Source organism: Gopherus evgoodei, chromosome 22 (genome assembly GCF_007399415.2).
Source record: "Gopherus evgoodei ecotype Sinaloan lineage chromosome 22, rGopEvg1_v1.p, whole genome shotgun sequence".
Lineage (NCBI taxonomy): Eukaryota > Metazoa > Chordata > Testudines > Testudinidae > Gopherus > Gopherus evgoodei.
Window position 1 is genome coordinate 10,714,259 of NC_044343.1, and position 19,826 is coordinate 10,734,084.

General features: G+C 54.3%; 1 protein-coding gene across 1 annotated transcript; it reads right to left on the reverse strand.

Annotated features, from left to right (window-relative positions):
* Positions 1-192: 192 nt before the first annotated feature.
* Positions 193-19,158, reverse strand: IZUMO4 (IZUMO family member 4). Its single transcript, XM_030540808.1, has 11 exons — positions 18,924-19,158; positions 9,617-9,697; positions 6,709-6,780; positions 5,778-5,804; positions 5,357-5,432; positions 5,025-5,072; positions 3,943-3,957; positions 3,091-3,138; positions 2,285-2,302; positions 1,542-1,564; positions 193-365 (listed from the first exon to the last, which is right to left on the reverse strand). Exons 1-11 carry the CDS (start codon positions 19,156-19,158, stop codon positions 259-261), a joined length of 750 nt encoding a protein of 249 aa, XP_030396668.1. The 3' UTR covers positions 193-258.
* Between the last annotated feature and the right edge of the window lie 668 nt (positions 19,159-19,826).

Here is a 19,826-nt window from a genome sequence, read left to right on the forward strand (position 1 = left end):
AGCCGGTTCTGGAGTGGAATACAGAAACTCATGAATGCAACTGAAGTGGCAGGGAAACTTTTATGCAGGCATTTGGATAAAAAATTATTTCCTGCTGTCCAGTGGCTTGATGCATTTTGATTAAATCACCTTTGAGTTGCGTGTGTAAAACATGATGATGATGTATAGAAATATAACATAGCACTCCACTGATAATTTCTAATGTTTAATTTCCCTTACACCTAATACGTTCTAAGTGTTCATTTAAAAAATTGCAGCTCAGCAGTCTATCACTGTGGTGGGGGGGATTCTGTATTTGGGCCATCCAGTAGTCTTCCTGTTCACAAGTGTGTTGTGCCAAGTCTCAGACATGCTGGCCTTTATCCCTTGGAGGCAGAAGAAACAAAAACCCATCAGTGCTTGGACTGGTCTGAAAAGCAGCTAGGCCCATGTGATGAATGGAACTAGTGCAGCCTCTTTGAGTACCCAGGAAAGGAGGTAGCAGTAGAGGAAACATTTTGAAGCTAAGGGCTGCAGTCCGCTATCTGCAATGAAACTCAAGCTAGGAGAAAGATGGCCTGTTTACAGATACTCCAGCTGGGAGCAAGGAAAAGTGCTCTCAGATGGTTGGAGCCTTCATAACCACAGTGCAGAAAGGCTTGTTTTATCTTTACTGTGGCTTCAGTTTTGAGGGCAGAGAAAACAGAACTCTGTTTCAACATGCCATAGGGCAGCAGGGAAAGGTTTGGTCTAGTTTTGACTCAAGAAAAACTGCCATTTAATAAAAGTCACAATTAACAGGTGAGATGCATTGGCAGAGCTCAGGGGGGCAGCATGGAGCAGGCCTGCCCTCGCATAAGTCCCATGGTTAGAGGAGCACTGATGCCCCCTCTTGTGCATTTGCAGCTAAAGGCAAATGGAAACCATGCGGAAACAGAACATGATTTTAGCTGGTGTGAGGATTATGACTTTTGCTAACCACTCTGCATTTTAAATCCAGCTTCTGCCTTTCAGACTCGGACACCTGCTGGCTCCAGCTCCACGTACTGGGTAGTTTTAATTCGCTTTTCCCTTAGGAATTACCCTCTGTCCCCTCTTCTACTCGTTTTTAGACTTCAACTCCTGCTAAGGCCCCACAAACAATGGCAAAACGCATACAAACCATTACCTTCCAGGAGGCTGAACAAGGGACCCCAGTCATCGTCCTTGTTCCCCAAACATCTGCAAACTGCATCTTCCACTGCTCTGTGCAGGCCAATAACCTCCAGCAGTACTGCAGATTGGAGAGCCCTTCCTGTGGTGTCTACACTAGCAATTCTGCTAAACATGTATCACCAAGCCACCCTCCATCTAGGGCCAATGGAGCCGGGCCCTGGCTCCATCTCATCTACCCCTGGTGAGCAGGTCCACACCATGGTTAGAATGCTGGCAAACGCCAGCTCCTGTCTCTAGCAGTGCTGCTATTGGCCAGGGAGACCCGGAGGAAAAAGTCAACTGCAACCACAGATCCAGCTAGCCCCCAGCCTGTAAAGCTGTAAGAAATCATCTATTTGCAAACTTACTTTTAAAGTTTAGCATTGCTGGGCTATAGGGAAGGGAGAAGAAAACATTCAAGATTAATAATTTTCTAGTAAATGCAATACTGCAGGGGCTGAAAGGGGGCACGGGTGCCCTCTCTCAGTGGAAGGAAATACACTAAACACAGTCCCTATTAAAAGCAACAACTCTTCAATTTGTGAAGATTTTCTGCCTCCTTAAATCTAGAGGGTCGTGACTGGCCTCAGCAGGAAGTACTAGGGCCAAGACTGTAGCTTTGGGCACAAACGTGACTGCGAAGCCAGGGCTCCTACAGCATGGGCAGTAGTGCAGCCTAGTGGCCAAGAGCTGCATGTACCTAAACCGTGCTCTGGGACAGGAGTGCTGTGTTCATTACACTAGGGGCTACACTTAAGGGGGGAGGGGGAAGAAGCAGGGAGGAAAATCTGAATTCAGTGGGGTTGCATATAGTTCTCTGGCTTCACCATGCCACCTCAATACTAAAGTAGGCTTGTCTGTTCTCAGCGTTATTAAAAGTTGCATGAAACTGTGCCCTCCCACTGCTTCCAAAGATGGTTGCAATGTGCTGCTGAGGGCAGGAGGCGGCCCAGCAGAAAGGTGGGAGGGAAATGATAATCTAGCTCCTTTTATTTAGCCCCATCCCCCAGAAAAGATTCCCCTCAACACTGAGGCTCTTTTGCTGAAAGAGCAGGAGGCTGGCTACAGTTTATGCTCAAATTAACAAGTCCCCTTCCTGGTGCCTGCTTACCTGGTGGATGTGCAATTGCTGAAAGACAAAGATGCTTATTAGAGAGCTGGGTGGTAGCTGAGCACTGCTGTCAAAAACCAACCCCTGCCCCCAATCCTCTGAGCCAGAAAACTAGTTTGCTCTCATCAGACTAGGATGGAGGCTAGTTATCCTGGGATTACAGGTCAGTATGGTAGAGCCCATTGACCCCAGACAAGGTCAGCCCCATCATGCTGCACAGCGAGACACAGTCCCTGCCCTGAAGAGCTGACAGTCTAAACAGACCCTGGGTGGAAGGGGGAATAGTCCCAGAGAGAAGTCACTTGCCCCAGCTGTCTCAGTGGCAGAGCTGGGAATCCCAGCCAGCGGCCTGCCCCCTGGAGCATACTGCTTCTGCACTGACCAGCCGTACACAGCACAGTCAGAATATGAATTAAGAAGCGGAGCGGTCACTGTAGGATTGAAAGGCCTGGTCCTAATCCCACTTCCCAAAGCAATGGGAGGTGACTGACAAAGCAGTGCTGGAGAATATAGCTGTCCTATGCCTAGTAGTGGCAGTAACAGCTCATTTCTCATCCATAGGTGTTAAAAGGGCTGAGCCCAGGAGAAAAGAACGCTTAGCCGCCTGAAGGATCAGTCCTCTTCTAAGGAACTGGGTGTATCTCAGTGCTGGAGGAGCGCTCAGCAGCCGAGGCCTGGCATGGGCCTGGAGCGCTTCATGGGATGGGATTCATGGCAGCTGGCTCCCTAGGCTGTGTGAAACGAATCTCTGCCCTTCAGGGAGGCCACTTGAAGGACTGGGTCACTGAAGCCAAACAGACACTCACAGGAAGCCTGGGATCCTTCTCAAGGCAACTAGCCACCTTGCTGATTGCCTGAGGAGAAAACCTGAGATTAGAGGGCCTTCAGTTCCGAGGAAAGCATACCAACTTCATCCTTGAGCTGGGCTGCAAGGCCCCTACCAGGTCCCCCTCCAGCCCAGCGCCCCTCCCCACACCCTGCACTGCCACAGGAAGGGCCGGAAGAGGGGTTGCAGCCCCCCATCCAGGCTCAGAGGGTTGAGCCCCCAAATGGGGGATTTTCTCCTTCACTTGTGCAGAATCTGCTGTCCTGTTCAGAGCACTGCTGCTGGAAGGGGCAGCCTTGGTGCCTGCAGCCCTGAGTTAATGGCAGGTTGTTCCACCAGCTGACACTGATCAATGCAGGTAGAGACCTGCTACTACCTCCACTGGGCCTAAAGCCCAGCTCCTCAGAGCTGGTTAGGCCCCTGACTCCCACTGATTTCTGAGCCAGAGAGACGTGATTCACCTGAGGAGAGAACTGAACCATGTCTTCAAAGCCCTAGGCTAATGCCCTGACTCCCAGGCTAGGCCCAATTCAGCTCTCACCTATCCTGGTGTAACTCAGCTGCAGTCAACGGAGTTACCCCTGATTTATAACGGTCAGTGAAAGGAGAATCTGACCCCAAGGTAGCAGCCCTTCCCCCTTCTGCAGCACAGATGCCTTCAGTTTCCCATTAGGAACCATCAGCCCAGGGGTCAGAGAAAGGGCTGCAGCATTTCATATCCCTGTTTCCCTACAGGGAGTCACCAGAGTGGAAAATATCAGCGGTAGATAGAAAATATCTGCTACTGGTCCTGGAGTCTTTCCAGCTGGTAAGGAAAAAATGCCCCACTTACTGGTATATTTTGTTTCTGAAAAAGAAGAAACACACAGTGAAATAGGAATGTCAGGGATTCCCCCAGCTGAAGAATGGCGGGTTCTCCCCTCGCTCTGGGACTCAACCTTATAGACAGGGTCTGAGCCGGCCCAGCATGGAGCCCAAGTGAACGCAGTGTGAAAGGGCTGGGCAGGAGGCAGTACACAGACAACCCACTACTGCACTGATGGCTGCCAAGTCAGGCCTCCAGATCAGCCAGTGGAGTTCCACTAGAATAACCCCCGGAGAGCAGAGCTCTGAACCTGGGCAAAGGTTTCCAGCAGCAAATGTTAAACTACCCCTGGCGTTCTCATGCTAGAGAAGAGGAAATCCAGAGCCTACCACACCAGTGCTACCTCTTACAGTAACAGCTATTGCCACAGGGACAGAAGCTCAGTGTTTTCAACATCTTTCCTCCCCTGCAAAAGTATCTGAACAGGGCTGCTGCCTGCCTGCTCCCACCTCAGAGCCACACGGGGTTTTAAGGTAATAACATTCTGTTTAGGGGCCCATCGTTTTCTCCCCGTCCTCAAGCCATCAGTGCATGGCTCTGCTTTCCTGGCACAAGGGCAGCTGAGCTGCCCACAGCTACATCGCTGCAGGCTGTGCAGATGCTGCGAGCAGAAACCAGAACGGCATCCCCACCCCCATCAACACTTGCCCTGTTAGATGAGGGACCAAAGAGGGTCAAAGTAGCTCTTAAATCTGGGTCCTCTCCCACCCCGATGCATTTCCCTCAAACTGCTGCCCACTGCTGGTTAGGGTTTTAGATCTCCACCACTCGCAATCTTTCAAGCAAGAGTAGATGTTTTTCTAAACGATCTACTCTAGTTCAAACAGGTCCCATTCAAGTTACTTATGTGAGTAAGGGTTCCGGGAGCAGAGCCTTGTACTGTATTTGGAAAGCTCATTAAAAACCCTGTGTAATGAACTAAAAACCTAAACCAACACCATCCACAAGGCCTTGTCTTCACTAGGAAGATGTTTTTAACCTCCTTCTCCTAGTGTAGACATGGCCTTAGTGACAGATCCTGGAAAGCTGAACAATGAGCTGACACTTACATGTAATCAAAAAGGCCTTTCAAGGCTGCTTCCCATTCTTCTGATGACCTGTTGAAGAAAGGGAAGGTTTGAACACAACTGTGGATAGGTGGATGGTTAGAGGGGTGGGGTAAGGACTTTTTGTTAGATGTCTCTCTTATAGTGGGACTACCTGGTTAATCAACAGCCCTGTTAATAATCTAGTCTCTTTAAAGAAGACATATATTTCCTCTGCCCTCTCTTAGGCAGTTACCAACATTCCTGGGTACAGCCCAGCCACAGGGCTCAGCCGGAGCTGAAGGGCAGTTCTCTCTCACACAAACACGCGCTCCATATAAAGACGTGCTCCCTACTCGCAGTTATATCCAAAACAAGCTGGTCTGGAGACGTTACAATTCATGCAGGAGACAGCGTCATATCTAAAGATTCCTGTAACATACAAGAGTGACACTGACTGCGTGGGGAAGTCGCCTGTTAGACATATCAGCAGTAACTTCTGGTCGCTGCTGGAACAGTGGAGATTATAGGTCTGGGGTGAAATCTCAGCCCCCTGTGAAGTCCATGGGAGTTCTGCCATTAACTTTAATGGGACCAGCACTGATTTGGGCGGATTCAATGTCATGCTTTTTGTTCAGATCAGGGGTCTCAAAAGGTGGAGGTCATGCCCACCATGCTCTCCCCACATGGCTAACTGGAAGGGGGGCTGCAAGGTGGAAAGAGCTGAGAACCACAAAGCTAAATCATTAATAATGAACCCCACAACCCCCGACTTACCACAGTGACGTTCACACTCCAGTCTGCCTAGGAAACACAGGGAGAGTTCATTAGGATTAAAGAGCCCTTGTTTCAACTGCTCACCATTAACAACAGGCACTAAAGACACTATCGACTGTTCTTATCTGGCCCTCAGACAGCAGCACCTGAGTGCCTCCCACTCTTTGCTATATCCTTCCCCCCAACCCCGTGTGGAGCAGTGCTACTATCCCTGTTACACAGAAGGGAAACTGAGGCATAGAGACTAAGGAACTTCTCCAAGGTCACAAAGGAAGTTTGTGGCAGAGCAGAGAATTGAACCTGGATCTCTGAAGTTCCCAGTTAGTGCTCTAATCACTTGGTACTGCTTCCTCAGTGCTCTCTGGTGTGAAAACTAGGACCTGCTACTCTGCCCGTGATCTTACTTATCCCCTCCCCTCAAGCACTGTAACGCCCTCATTTTCCCTGGAGTCTCAGTTCTCATGGTGTCAGGCAGGCAGTTCAAAACACAGCTTTGCTTCCCCTTAGCCCTACCGCAAAGCTGGAGACCATCCCTGACCTACTCAGAAATCTCCCCTCAATGGTCCAGGATGAGATCTCCTTTCTAGGCCCCAGGATCTTCTGCAGACTTCCTGAGTCCCGTCCTGCCCTGACAGCTCCTCCGTCCCCAGCCCACTTGGCGATTCAGAGATACCACCTGCCATCCTGCCCCTTGCCCACCGTGCTCCAGGAGCTCTGGCTCTGAAATTGCCCTCACTGTCTGATAAAACCCCTCCCTTCCCCTGACAGCCTCGTGTCAACACTCAGCAGCCCTTTGACCCCAGTCCCCTCCCTTCACAACACTGGTGTTCACCTTCACACTCTTCCACTCCCTCTTTACCGCAGCTACAGGTGCTACCAACAGAGACCAAAGCGGAGGGTGTGGCATGCAGAGGAAGGGGAAAAGGCTCACTTTCAATGATAGCTCTCTGCAGCAGCTGGATCTGGTTCTGAAAAACGGCCTGCAGGCGTTGAGGGAGAATACCTGGAGAAAGAGAACGATGTAAGTTGTTTGGGACGGGGGCCATTATTTACTTTGTTTGTATGGCACCTAATGCAGAAGGGCTCTGACCTGCTTAGCAGGTAGGTGCTGCCACAACATACATGTTAAATCATACATGGGGCCCTACCAAATTCATGGCCATGAAAAAAAAACGCATCACGGACTGTGAAATCTGATCTCCCCCCGTGAAAGCTGATCTTTCGTGTGCTTTTACCCTACACCAGGGGTCCCCACACAGTGCCCGTGGGCTCGTGTCCTGGCCGGCGGTCGAGCATCCACCGAAATTCGGCGGCATTTCAGCGGCGATGCCTTTGGATGACGCCACTTGCCACTGACAAGCAATGTCATCCAGAGGTCGCCGCTGAATTTCGGTGGCATTTCGGCGGATGCTTTACTGCTGCCACGGTCCTTTGTCTGGCGGGCGCCAGACGATAAGGTTGGGGACCCCTGCCCTACACTATACATATTTCACAGGGGAGACCAACGTTTCTCAAATTGGGGGTCCCAAAAGGGAGTTGCAGGGGGATCGTAAGATTATTCTAGGGAGGTTGCGTTATTGCCACCCTTACTTCTGCGCTGCCTTCAGAGCTGGGCGGCCAGAGAGTGGAGGCCGTTGGCCAGGTGCCCAGCTCTGAAGGCAGCACCCTGCCTGCAGCAGGGCAAAAGTAAGGGTGGCAATACCATACCATGCCCTCCTTACTTCTGCACTGCTGCTGGTGGCAGCTCTGCTGGGCTCTCCAGCTGCCCAGCTCTGAAAGCAGCGCTGCCACCAGCAGCAGTGCAGAAGTAAGGGTAGCAGTACTGCAGCCCCCCCTACAATAGCCTTGTGACACCCCCCCAACTCCTTTTTGAGTCAGGACCCCAACACTTACAACACCATGAAATTTCAATTTAAATCGCTGAAATCATGACATTGACCATTTTTAAAATCTTATGACCGTGACATTGACCAAAATGGACCGTGAATTTGGTAGGGCCCTAATCGTAAGTTAGAGCTCCAGTGGCTCACGTATTCCTGGCTATAATTCAGCTTTGTTCCTGAATCAATACAGCCGACTCTAGCTGACTTTATTTCCCCTTAGTGATTCTGCCAGCTTTTTGGAGGTAATCAGAAAGCGCCTCTAGACAACAAGGGAGCACTCAGCTCAGTCTTGGGCCGTCATTTAAACAGATAATGTCTGTAACTCCCGACATGCACGTCAACATCAGGACACAAAAAATATTACTGAATGAAAGTGGGCCTAAGAAATTTGGATCCTCTCCCCAAAAGGGCAGGCTTTAACCAGAATTCGCAGTGCTACAGACTAGGTGTGCTTCTGTCAGATCGTATGGGGAAAAAATATTCGTAAATTAGCACCCGATTTCGCAAACATTCACGCATATGCTTAACTTTATGCCTGTGAGTATTCCCATTCACTTCAGGGAGATTACTCATGTGCTTAGAAGTTGAGTGCATACATGGTGGCAGAATTAGGGCTTCATTCCCGGTCCATCCAGATCCCAACCCAAGTCCCTTGCATTTCTGCTACGCTTGTATCCTTGTCCCCTGAAAAAAAGCTGTGTCATTCTCAGAGATGCTTACAAAGCTCATGAAACAATGACAATGTTGGCAGAAATTTGCTTTGTTTTGTTTCAATTAATCTGTGGCTTTTAGTGATCCTGTTAGGTGAGAGAACGAAAGCGACCAATATTGTCCTATTGTTTCCTTGTGCTCCCCCATCAGTCTGCCTGTCAGCTCTTAGGGGCAGGGCTGGCTTTTCATTCTGTGTTTATACAGCCCCTAGCACGCTGGGCCCAGGCCCATGAGCGTGGCATCTACATGCTACCACACTACAATAATAATAATACAAATAGAACTTCACTGCAGGCTACTCTGTAATTTACGGTAAATTACAATAATAATTTATTGTATCTCCAGTAATCCCGGTATGGCAAATATTTCTGCCTTGCCTTGGATCTGTATTAAAGGTGGCCTGCACAAACTGGGTTTGTGGCTCTTTATGATGAAGATGGGCAGCTTGAAAGTTTTAAAAATAAAAAAGGGAGGAAATCCTGCTTCCTTTTAACATTGGAAATGAAAGTTTTGTCATCTTGTTTTCCTAGATGACTGTACAGATGTCTGGGGGACCAAGCTATGATACCAGAAATCATACACAAGTGAAACCTGATGAATTAGGGCGGGAGTGATTTTTATTCAGAGGGTTTAAAACTTGTATTTTGTTGTTGCTAAAACTTATTTAAGGAATCTCTTGAGAAATAACAGGGTAAAAAGTGTCGTAAAGCTCCCACCACGCATCACCAATACCTAGTCCCATGAGTCTTCTAGCAAAACCAGGGAAGACTGGATGTAGCATTCCTGATCTTTCCAGGGTGAAAAAAAGCACTTTTTTTTTTTTTTTTGGATAAACAGTTTGGCTGTCTGGACACCATCAATAAAAAAATGGCATAAAACCATTTTTTTCATCCTTTAAACCTCACACTGAAATGAACCTCATTTGAGTTATAACACTAATGGTTATATTTGGTCAACAAAAAGGCACCCGTGAAATTAAATACAGAACATGGCCCTGATCCCATGAGGTCTGTGAGAGTTTTGTATTCAACATCTCCCAAGATCAAGCCCCAACATCTATTTTTTTCCATTTTAATATATTTTCTCCCATTTATTTTCCATCCAGCTGCTGATAGCCATCACCACGTCCTGACTTAATGGTAAGCCCTGCAATGGAGACCCATTCCACTACTTCGCTAGGCAACAGAGTAGATCACCAACCCTTCTGTACGACGCATCCCCCTTTTCGCAAGTCAACTAACTTACCTGGTTGGTACGTTTTTCCACTCAACAGGATGTCAAGTTTTTCATACACTTTGGCTGCAATTTCATGCAGCTTATCCAGAGCTGGGAATGTAGAACAGAGAAAAGGAACTCCTTGAGGTCACTAGAAATATTGAGCATCTAGACCCGATCAGTGAAATTTCTGTTCAAAGTGACCATGGTGCAGGCTACAGAATCTAGAAACATTGTTTAAAAACTCTTCATCTGAAACCCATTTAAATGCTGCATTTGGGGCTTATGTGTTTTGAACAGCCTTGTGTGAGTCCTCTGTACTAGAATCAGTTTCACTTCAAAACTACAAGCAAGTTGGTTTTCAGACAAACCCTTCACTTTTCCAGCACCGTCAATCCCAAGTATTCAAAAAATCTGGAGTGAGGAACCTGAAAAATCATGAGATTTTTTTAAAATAATACATTTGCAGGTTTTTTTATTTGCCTTATTTTGTGAGCCTTTAGGGTACGTCCCGAACACATTTATACAACCATGAGGGGTAGGAGCATACTTTTTAAAAACCACCAAAAGGGAAAGCTGAGATTCTCCCATATTCACATGACTCCAGGAGCTGATGCTTTGAGCAAGAACAGCAAATATCGTGGCAGCTGGTAATACAGTTTTGATGAACATGGCATTGGCTGAATTAAAGATAACTAAGCCAGTCAGAATGCAAATGAAATGCCGAACACAGAGACCTTACAGAAATAAGGACAGGTGATCAGGAATATTTTCATAGAATGACCACCTCTGTCTTAGAAAATGTGGGTTTACTTTGCCGTATATTTTTAACATGGCTCATTTTCACCTGGGAGATTATTTAGCAGCAGGAGGCCTATATCTGGCTGTGGCATCACCATATTGTATCAATATCATCTCTTATTTTAATGAAGATTCCAAAACATAACCAACCTTTTCTGATTCCAAAGAAATGAAAATGACATTGGAGCAGTCCCTGGGAAGTAACGTTAAAAACTCAATTTAAAATAGAAATGTTCTGAATGCTACAATTCGTCAAGCTCAGAACCGTTTAACAGATTCCAAACTTTTAGTAAACTAGTCTCTCTTTGCAGAGCCAGGTAAAATTTCCATTTGTAACTATTCCTGTTGGATCCAGGGGCGGCTCTATGGTTTTTGCCGCCCCGAGCACGGCAGTCAGGCGGCTTTCGGTGGTATGCATGCAGGAGGTCTGCCGGTGCCATACCTTCGGTGTCCCCACCGCCGAATTGCCACCACCACCACAGGACCAGCGGACCTCCCGCAGGCGCACTGCCAAAAGCCGCCTGACTGCCGCCTTCACAGCGGCCCAGAGGCTGCCCCCCGTGGCTTGCCACCCCAGGCATGCGTTTGGTGCGCTGGTGCCTGGAACCGCCCCCGGTTGGATCTGTGCTAATGAAGGGCAGGCACAATCAAAGGCTAAGGGGCAAGGTAAAACAGAAACAATCTTTTCTCTCAAGAGATGTTCATTTGCTCCTTGAATTAATAGTTAGATTAGGAAAGACTGACATGCATGATGGCAAATGAACTGAATGGGGCCTAGGGAGGAAGGGAAATGAGATTAAAATGACATAAACATACATCAAAAAGTAGAAGTGCAAACCACAGGCCCTGATTGTCTTGTTTATACTGTGCAGCGGAAGATTACAGCCCCAAGAGTTATGGGCTCAGATCCTCAAAGGCAGTAGTTATCAACCAGGGGTACGCACACCCCTGGGGGTACACACAGCTCTTCCAGGGGGTACATCACCTCATCTAGATAGTTGCCTAGTTTTACAACAGGCTACTAGCACTAGCCAAGCCAGCACAAACTAAAATTTCATGCAGACAATGACTTGTTTATACTGCTTTATGGACTATACATTGGATGTAAGTACAAAAATTATATTCCAATTGATTTATTTTATAATTATATGGCAAAAATGAGAACAGAAACAATTTCTCAGTAATAGCGTCCTCTGGCACTTGTGTATTTCTGTGTCTGATTTTGTAAGCAAGTCGTGTTGAAGTGAGGTGAAACTTGGCGGTACACAAGACAAATGAGACTCCTGAAAGGGGGACAGTCGTCTGGAAAGGCTGAGAGCCACTGTTCAAAGGTATATAGACTTCTAACTTCCATTACATCAATAGAAGCTAGGAACCTAAATACCTTTGAGGATCTGGGCCATGAAGTTTACATTTCACAGTGCATAGACTGGGACTGTACTCTGCGTTTTCCTTACCATAGCTTCACGTGATGGCTGCTCATCCTACCCTTCCACGCACCTTGTATAACATAGATTATCTCCAAATAGCATAAATTCCTGCTAGATCTCACTAGTTTGGAGTACATTTTAAGGTCAAGATTTGTAAGTATTCCAGTCATGTAAGAAGGGGTTTTGTCACGTTTCAATGAGACATTTAAAATCCCACTAGGTTTGTTTAAAAATCTCCTTCATTTAAAGTCCTAGCAGCAGAACTTCAGAAGTTCACATCCCATGTCAAATGTTGACATGGTTTTGCACAACCTCAATTGTCAGTTCAGTTTTGGGGTTTGGTTTTATATTTCTTCCTAAGGGACAGATACTGATCTTTTCCCATCCAGGATCGTTCAAAAGGGACAAGTTCTTTTTTAGAAAGTGTGGCCTGTTGAGTAGATTGCAGGCCATGCACAGCCCACCAGAACATTTCATAAGGCCCACAGCCTGCTTCAACACAATACACTAATGGCTAATTCATTAGGGTTTTGTCATCATTTAGTTTATACAAATGTGTAAATAGACAGTACTGTACATAGAAACAATCTATCAAAATACATACGAAACAAGCTGAACTTAAAATATAAATCAATACAGATGACTTTAAATCTTATTAATACACCTGTACCCCAATATAACGCTGTCCTCGGGAGCCAAAAATATCTTACTGCGTTATAGATGAAACCGCGTTATATCAAACTTGCTTTGATCCGCTGGAGTGCACAGCCCTGCTCCCTCGAAGTGCTGCTTTACCACGTTATATCCAAATTTGTGTTATATCGGGTCACGTTATATCAGGGTAGAGGTGTATATGTAGAATGTTTGACCCACCCAAGGCTGTGCTTAGGTTCATGTGGTCCTCCTGTGTAATAAGGCTGCCCATCACTGGGGTACACCACTGGACTGGGACTTAAGAGACCTGCATTCAATTCCTAGCTAACCCCCTAGCCTTTTTAGCAGCTGTATCACATTGGTTACTCTCATTCAATCTGTGATCCATTATAACCCCCAGATACCTTTCAGCAGTACTACCACCTAGCCAGTTATTCTCCATTTTGTAGTTGTGCATTCAATTTTTCCTTCCTATTACTTCGCACTTGTCTTTACTGAATTTCATCTTGTTGAGTTCCGACCAATTCTCCAATTTGTCAGGCTTGTTTTGAATTCTAATCCTGCCCTCCAAAGTTCTAGGAACCCTCCCATCTTGGTGTCGTCCACAAATTTTAGAAGCATCTTCTCCACTCCATTATTCAAATCATTAATGAAAATACCGAATAGTACTGGACCAAGGACACACCTGTAGGACTCCACTAGCTACGTCCCTCCAGTTTGATCACTACTCTTTGAGCATGGTCATTCAACCAGTTGTGCACCCACTTTATAGTAATTTAATCTAGAGTTCTAGATCACATTTCCCTTATGAGAATGTTATTTGGGGCTGCGTCAAAAGCCTTACTAAAATCAAGATATAGTGAATAATGGAAGGATTATAGGATTATCCTCCCCGGTGTTGCCATCTGGGATGAGATTTTGTCTTTTTCTTAAAGCCCCAGCTTCTGGAGTCCTGGGATAGGAAGAGAATCACAGCTTCTTTTTTCTTTCTTCTCATTTTTTTTAAAAGTATGTTTCTAGCCTTTCTGGTTGGGGAGAAAAAACTTGAAAACGGACTCCCCCAATGGCAAATAAAAAGACCTAACTAGCATTTATTATTCTTCTTCAAAAAAACCCTCAATTTTTATGCCAATCTCATAATTTTGGAGGTCTGAATTCTAATTTTGGAACACATGGGGGTTGGCAATACTGTGCCCCTATGCAGTCAGATGGGGCTACTCACCAATGGGAGGAGAGAGGCTGAGCAGTTGCCTATGGGAGATGTCCATAGGTTCTGTAATAGGGCTGCTGGGGGTGCAGCAGCACCCCCAGCTTGAAGTGGTTTCCATTATGTACAGGGTTTACAGTTTGGTTCAATGACTTTCAGAACTCCCGCTATTCAAATTGTTCTAGCCCCCCTGGAGGTATTTAGAGGATCTCTTTCCCCTCTATAGCAGTGGTTTTCAAACTTTTTTTCTCATTACCCAGTTGAAGAAAACTGTTGATGCCCGTGACCCAACAGAGCTGGGGATGAGGGTTTGGGGTGTGGGAAAGGCTCAAGGCTGGAGCAAAGGGTTGGGATGCAGGGGGGAGGGCTGCAGGGTGAGGTTGGGAATGAGGGGTTCAGGGTGTGGGAGGGGGCTCTGGGCTGGGGCAGGGCGTTGGGGTTCATGAGAAGGTCAGGGCTCTGGGCTGGGGGTGCAGGCTCTGGTGTGGGGCTGGGGATGAGGGGTTTCGGGTGCAAGAGGAGGCTCTGGGTTTGGGGGGGACTCAGGGCTGGGGCAGGGGATTGGGGCTTACCGTGGGCAGCTCCCGGTCAGCAGCACAGCGGGGGTGCTAAAGCAGGCTTCCTGTCTGTCCTGGCACCGCGGATCATGCTGCACTCCAGAAGCAGCCAGCAGCAGGTTCAGCTCCTCGGCGGAGGGAGCACAAGCAGCTTTGCAGGGCTCTCTCCGCAGGCACTGCCCCTCCCAGCTCCTGGCCAATGGGAGTGCAGAGCTCGGGCAGGAGCAGCACCCAGAGCCCTGTGGCCCCCCTGCCTAGGAGCCGAACCTGCTGCTGGCCGCTTCTGGGGCACAGTGCAGTATCAGAACAGGTAAGAACTAGCCTGCCTTAGCCAAGCAGCATCGCCAACATTACTTTTAACAGTCTGGTCAGCAGTGCTGACCAGAGCTGCCGCGACCTACTGCCTTCCATTCTGCGACCCAGTACTGGGTCGCAACCCCCAGTTTGAAAACCACTGCTCTAGAGGATCTGAGAGGCACCTATTGATCTCAGTGCATAATGCCAAGTGCCCACAGGAGGTTCCTATCTTGAGAGACTAGGCCTAGGAGGGAAGGATGGTGCCCAGTAGATCCTTGCTTTCTCAGGGCACCCAGAGGGCTTGCAAGGGCTCTCCCTTCTGGGGGGGCTGTGCTTAGGGGTGTCACTCCTGGATCCCAGAGTGGCTGAGAGGAACCTCCTCTCTCAGGGACCCCAAAGGGTGGGAAGATGGGGGAGGGCTCCTGGGGAGGCTCTCCTGGAATCAATCAGGGATTTGGGAGGAGGGCAGCCTGAGGGGCAGAGTGGTGGTATTGTGCCGGGGGGGTGTCACCCGGGGGCAGGGAGTGGGGTGTCCCGGGATCACTCAGGGAGCCAGGAAAGGGCCTGAAGGGGAGCAGGATGGGCAGGAACTGGGGGGGGTGTCCTGGGGTAACTCGGGGGCAGGGAGTGGGGTGTCCTGGGGTCACTCAGGGAACTGGGGCAGGGTCTGGAGGGGAGCAGGATGGGCAGGAACTGTGGGGGGGTCCTGGGGTCACTTGGGGGCAGGGAAGGGGGTGTCCCAGGGTCACTCGGGGAACCAGGGCAGGGCCTGGATGGGAGCAGGACAGGCAGGGCCAGGGAGAGTGGGTGTCCTGGGAGGGGTGTCCCACGGTCACTCGGGGAACCGGGGGATGTTGCAGGCTCGACCCAGGGATGCTGGTGGCAGTCGGGGGGGGGTGTCCAGGGGTCACTCGGGGACCCCGGGGCTGTCGCAGGCTCGAGTCAGGGGCGGCAGGGGGTGGGGGGGGGTATCCCGAGAGGGTGTCCAGGGGTCACTCGGGGACCCAGGGGGCATCGCAGGTTCAAGCCAGGGGCAGCGGCGGCGGTCAGGGGGGATGTTGTGGGGGGGCGTGTCCTGGCATCACTCGGGGACCCTGGGGGGTGTCGCAGGCTCGATCTAGGGGCAGCGGCGATCGGAGTGTGTGTCCCGGGGGGGGTCCAGGGGTCACTCGGGGTGTCGCAGGCTGGACCCAGAGGCGGCAGCAGTCGGGTGGGGTATCGGGGGGGCTGTCCCGGGGTCACTCGGGGACCCAGGGGCGGCGGTCGGGGGGGTGTCCAGGGGTCACTCGCAGACGCCGGGGTGTCGCAGGCTCGACCCAGCGGCAGTCGAGGGGATTCCGGGGGGGTGTCCAGGGGTCACTCGGGGACCCAGGGGCGGCAGCAGTCGGGGGGGGTAACCTGGAGGGGTGTCCCGGGATCACTCGGGGATCCAGGGGCGGCGGTCGGGGGTCGGGGGGTGTCCTGGGGGTGTCCAGGGGTCACTCAGGGAACCCGGGGTGTCGCAGGCTGGACCCAGCGGCGGTCGGGGGGGTTCCGGGGGGTGTCCAGGGGTCACTCAAGGACCCAGGGGGTGTCGCAGGCTGGACCCAGGGGCGGCAGCAGTCGGGTGGGATATCCCGGGGGGGTGTCCAGGGGTCACTCGGGGACCCCGGGGCGGCGGTCGGGGGGTGTCCAGGAGTCACTCAGGGACCCAGGGGTGGCAGCAGTCAGGGGGGTAACCTGGGGGGGTGTCCCAGGGTCACTCGGGGATCCAGGGGCGGCGGTCAGGGGGCGGGGGGTGTCCCGGGGGGTGTCCAGGGGTCACTCGGGGACCCAGGGGCGGCAGCAGTCGGGAGGTAACCTGGGGGGGTGTCCCGGGGTCACTCGGGGATCCAGGGGCAGCGGTCGGGGGGGCGGGGGTGTCCTGGGGGGTGTCCAGGTGTCACTCAGGGACCCCGGGGTGTCGCAGGCTCTACCCAGGGGCGGCAGCAGCCGGGGGGGTAACCCGGGGGGGTGTCCCGGGGTCACTCGGGGATCCAGGGGGCTGGGGGGTGTCCCGGGGGGTGTCCAGGGGTCACTCGGGGACCCAAGGGTGGCGGTCGGGGGGTGGGGTGTGTCCTGGGGGGTGTCCAGGGGTCACTCGGGACCCCGGGGTGTCGCAGGCTGGACCCAGGGGCGGCAGCAGTCGGGGGGGTAACCCGGGGGGGTGTCCCGGGGTCACTCGGGGATCCGGGGGGCGGGGGGTGTCCAGGGGTCACTTGGGGACCCCGGGGTGTCGCAGGCTGGACCCAGCGGCGGTCGGGAGGGTTCCGGAGGGTGTCCAGGGGTCACTCGGGGACCCAGGGGGTGTCGCAGGCTGGACTCAGGGGCGGCAGCAGTCGGGTGGGGTATCCCGGGGGGGTGTCCAGGGGTCACTCGGGGACCCCGGGGCGGCGGGCGGGGGGTGTCCAGGAGTCACTCGGGGACCCAGGGGCGGCAGAAGTCAGGGGGGTAACCTGGGGGGGTATCCCCGGGTCACTCGGGGATCCAGGGGCGGCGGTCGGGGGGGTAACCTGGGCGGGTGTCCTGGGGTCACTCGGGGACCCAGGGGCTGGGGGTGTCCCGGGGGGTGTCCAGGGGTCACTCGGGGACCCCGGGGTGTCGCAGGCTGGACCCAGGGGCGGCAGCAGTCGGGGGGGGGTGTCCCGGGGGGGTGTCCAGGGGTCACTCGGGGACCCAGGGGCGGCGGTCGGGGGGCGGGGGGTGTCCAGGGGTCACTCGGGGACCCCGGGGTGTCGCAGGCTCGACCCAGTGGCGGGGGGGTATCCCGGGGGGTGTCCCGGGGTCACTCGGGGATCCGGGGGGCGGGGAGTGTCCAGGGGTCACTCGGGGATCCGGGGGGCGGGGGGTGTCCTGGGGGGGTGTCCAGGGGTCACTCGGGGATCCGGGGGGTGTCCAGGGGGTGTCCAGGGGTCACTCGGGGACCCAGAGGGTGTTGCAGGCTGGACCCAGGGGCGGCAGCAGTCGGGGGGGGGTATCCCGGGGGGGTGTCCCGGGGTCACTCGGGGATCCGGGGGGTGTCCCAGGGGGGGGGCCAGGGGTCACTCGGGGACCCAGGGGCGGCGGTCGGGGGGCGGGGGGTATCCCGGGGGGTGTCCCGGGGTCACTCGGGGATCCGGGGGGCGGGGGGTGTCCAGGGGTCACTCGGGGATCCGGGGGGTGTCCAGGGGGTGTCCAGGGGTCACTCGGGGACCCAGAGGGTGTTGCAGGCTGGACCCAGGGGCGGCAGCAGTCGGGGGGGGTATCCCGGGGGGGTGTCCCGGGGTCACTCGGGGATCCGGGGGGTGTCCCGGGGGGTGTCCAGGGGTCACTCGGGGACCCAGGGGCGGGGGGCGGGGGGTGTCCCGGGGTCACTCGGGGATCCGGGGGGTGTCCCAGGGGGGTGTCCAGGGGTCACTCGGGGACCCAGGGGCGGCGGTCGGGGGGCGGGGGGTATCCCGGGGGGTGTCCCGGGGTCACTCGGGGATCCGGGGGGCGGGGGGTGTCCCGGGGTCACTCGGGGATCCGGGGGGCGGGGGGTGTCCAGGGGTCACTCTGGGATCCGGGGGGTGTCCAGGGGTCACTCGGGGACCCAGAGGGTGTTGCAGGCTGGACCCAGGGGCGGCAGCAGTCGGGGGGGGTATCCCGGGGGGGTGTCCCGGGGTCACTCGGGGATCCGGGGGGTGTCCCGGAGGGTGTCCCGGGGTCACTCGGGGACCCCGGGGTGTCGCAGGCTCGACCCAGTGGCGGGGGGGCGTATCCCGGGGGGTGTCCCGGGGTCACTCGGGGATCCGGGGGGCGGGGGGTGTCCCGGGGGGCGTCCCGGGGTCACTCGGGGATCCGGGGGCCGGGGGGTGTCCCGGGGGGGTGTCCAGGGGTCACTCGGGGACCCCAGGGGTGTTGCAGGCTGGACCCAGGGGCGGCAGCAGTCGGGGGGGTAACTTGGGGGGGTGTCCCGGGGTCACTCGGGGATCCGGGGTGCGTCCCGGGGTCACTCGGGGATCCGGGGGGCGGGGGGTGTCCCGGGGGGTGTCCAGGGGTCACTCGGGGCCCCGGGGTGTCGCAGGCTCGACCCAGTGGCGGGGGGGGTATCCCGGGGGGTGTCCCGGGGTCACTCGGGGATCCGGGGGGCGGGGGGTGTCCCGGGGGGTGTCCAGGGGTCACTCGGGGCCCCGGGAGTGTCCAGGGGGCTGTCCAGGGGTCACTCGGGGATCCGGGGGGTGGGGGGTGTCCCGGGGGGTGTCCCGGGGTCACTCGGGGATCCGGGGGGCGGGGGGGGTGTCCCGGGGGGTGTCCGGGGGTCACTCGGGGCCCCGGGGTGTCGCAGGCTCGACCCAGTGGCGGGGGGGTCCCGGGGCGGAGGCCGGCAGCCCGGCCGGGCCCGGGGCACTCACGGATCTCGGCGGGGATGCTGAGGCGCAGCCCCCGCACCGTGTCCCCGGCCCAGCCCCGCAGCAGCCGCCCCGCGGCCGGCACGTCCCCGAGCCCCCAGGCCTTGCGGCTGAGGCGGGGCCGGTAGGAGGCGAAGCGGGCGGCGAAGGCCGGGTCGCACTGCAAGCAGCCCCGGGCCGCGCCCAGCGCCAGCGCCGCCGCCAGCCACAGGCCGAGCAGCCGCCGGGCCGCCCCCATCGCAGCCCGGCTCGGCCCGGCCCGGCCGCGTTCCAGCCGCGCGGGGCGTCACAGAGAGCGGGGAACCCGCGGGGGGGCCAGGCCGGACACTGGTGGGGGGTCTGGAGGCCGGCAGGGGGTAACTGGGGGGCGAGGGCTGCCAGGGGTTGGTTTTGGGGGTAACTGGAGGACTAGGAGTGGTTTGAGGGAGGGGGGCTAGGGGGTGCCAGGGGTTGGTTTTGGGGGTAACTGGAGGACTAGGAGTGGTTTGAGGGAGGGGGGCTAGGGGGTGTCAGGGTTGGTTTTGGGGGAGAGGGGATAACCAAGGGGACAGGGGGTGGTTTGGGGGTGAGGATGGTAACCGGTTGGGCTAAGGGGTGTTTTGGGGGCGAGGGGGTGCTAGGGGTTGGTTTTGGGGGTAATTGAAGGGCTAGGAGTGGTTTGAGGGAGAGGGGGGCTAGGGGGTGTCAGGGGGTTGGTTTTGGGGGAGAGGGGATAACCAAGGGGACAGGGGGTGGTCTGGGGGTGAGGGTGGTAACCGGTGGGGCTAAGGGGTGTTTTGGGGGCAAGGGGGTGCTAGGGGTTGGTTTTGGGGGTAACTGAAAGGCTAGGAGTGGTTTGAGGGAGAGGGGGGCTAGGCGGTGTCAGGGGGTTGGTTTTGGGGGAGAGGGGATAACCAAGGGGATGGG